This window comes from Poecilia latipinna, unplaced genomic scaffold, assembly GCF_001443285.1.
Source record: "Poecilia latipinna isolate Pla-1442-1.1 unplaced genomic scaffold, P_latipinna-1.0 Scaffold218, whole genome shotgun sequence".
Lineage (NCBI taxonomy): Eukaryota > Metazoa > Chordata > Actinopteri > Cyprinodontiformes > Poeciliidae > Poecilia > Poecilia latipinna.
In genome coordinates, this window is record NW_015112834.1 from 200,389 (window position 1) to 201,881 (window position 1,493).

Here is a 1,493-nt window from a genome sequence, read left to right on the forward strand (position 1 = left end):
ATTTTCAAAGGTTTTGGTTTGTTTCATACAGGAAAGAGAACCAGAGCTGGAAATGGAACAAATGCTGCACATTTAGTCTCCAGTTGAGCACAGCCTACATAAACCAGCTCAATAGAAAGAAATTAAATGAAATTAAAGAAAAATGTTTTTTGGTATTTGAAAGGAAATGACTCCAATGACTCTTATTTAGCTTTAGGTTAAACGAAGAAAAATGAAAACAAGACATGCTTTTCAACATCAGTTTGATGTCTTTTTAATATTGTTTTTAATACTGTTCTTTAGTTATTTTACATTAAACTTAAAGCACATTGTCTAACAGTAGCAGCCCATGGAGAATAAGTGCAATATGTATTTTTTTTACAGATAAACAAACAGAATAAATCAAAAAGTATGTTTCTGAGAGTATTTTATGTGTGATGAGTTATTCTGCTGAGGAGCAGGAATCCAACTGTACAAATAAAGAATAATAACTACATAGATTTATCAAAACATGTTGCTGTCCCCTTTTCTATCCATTCCACTTCATGTCACTGTAACACAACCAGACAGATACTCAACATGAAACAGACTAATGTGTACAATATTTACACGGAGTACATTATTATAGACACGCGAGACACATGTCCTCCTTCAGTGTCTGAGGTACGTCTTGTCCTTCTGTCCTAGCAAGACACTGCATTTCCTGTCTGAGGGAGTCCAGTTCAGTCCAGCTGGTCTTTACATCACACAGCAGTGAAACAGTTCATCTGAGCTCAGTCTGTTGCTCTGCCTGGCGGCCTCATCTGAGGCTGCACCGGGCTGTACAGGAAACAGGGAGTAAACATTCCCAGGATGATGCCGTCGAGGTACGGTGAGCCTAGGCAGAGCCACAGACCGATGTGTACTGGACCAGAGGGACGGCCAGGTCCAGGTACTCCTGCGAGGGTACGGACAAAGAGTTAGAGCTGATTTTCAACTTTAATAAGGTGACACATTAAAACACATTAGCATCATGCAAGAGGCTGGTTTAAAAACCTTTAAACTGAAACAAAATGAGCTGCATTACATTCTGCCTTGTCTGACAGATAAACTGGCCAATCAGAACAGGCTGCGTTGTAATGGATGAAGTAAAGATGAAGAAACTGAAAGTAAATATTTTAAGTTATTGTCATAATAAAGTCACAAAGTGAAAAGTGTTCTTCTGTAAGTTTTCTATAATACCTACAGAAAAACAGTCCCACAGCATCATGCTAACACCACCATACGCAACAGTTGGTAAAGAGTTCTTATGTTTGAAAGCTTAACGTTGATTCCAGAACTGTCCACCTGACTGGAGTTTTCTCCCAACTTTTGTTGTTGCCATTTTGTGGACTAACATCAGCGCCACCATGAGGAGGATGGAGAACTCCTCATGGTGATGATGTAAACTGCTTGTATGGGGAAAAAAATCTATCAGTTCAAAAAGCTAACAAATAGATTCATAAACACAAAAACACAGGACATTATAAATATCA

General features: G+C 38.4%; 1 protein-coding gene across 2 annotated transcripts in view; it reads right to left on the reverse strand.

The window, feature by feature from the left end:
- Positions 1-236: 236 nt before the first annotated feature.
- LOC106947031 (fibroblast growth factor receptor 1-A-like) overlaps positions 237-1,493 on the reverse strand; it is a 33,273-nt gene continuing 32,016 nt past the window's right edge. For both annotated transcript variants that reach the window (XM_015031802.1, XM_015031801.1), the window contains one exon: positions 237-916. In XM_015031802.1, coding sequence (XP_014887288.1) covers positions 857-916 — 60 coding nt within the window. In that variant the 3' untranslated portion in view covers positions 237-856. The remainder of the gene's footprint in view (positions 917-1,493) is intronic.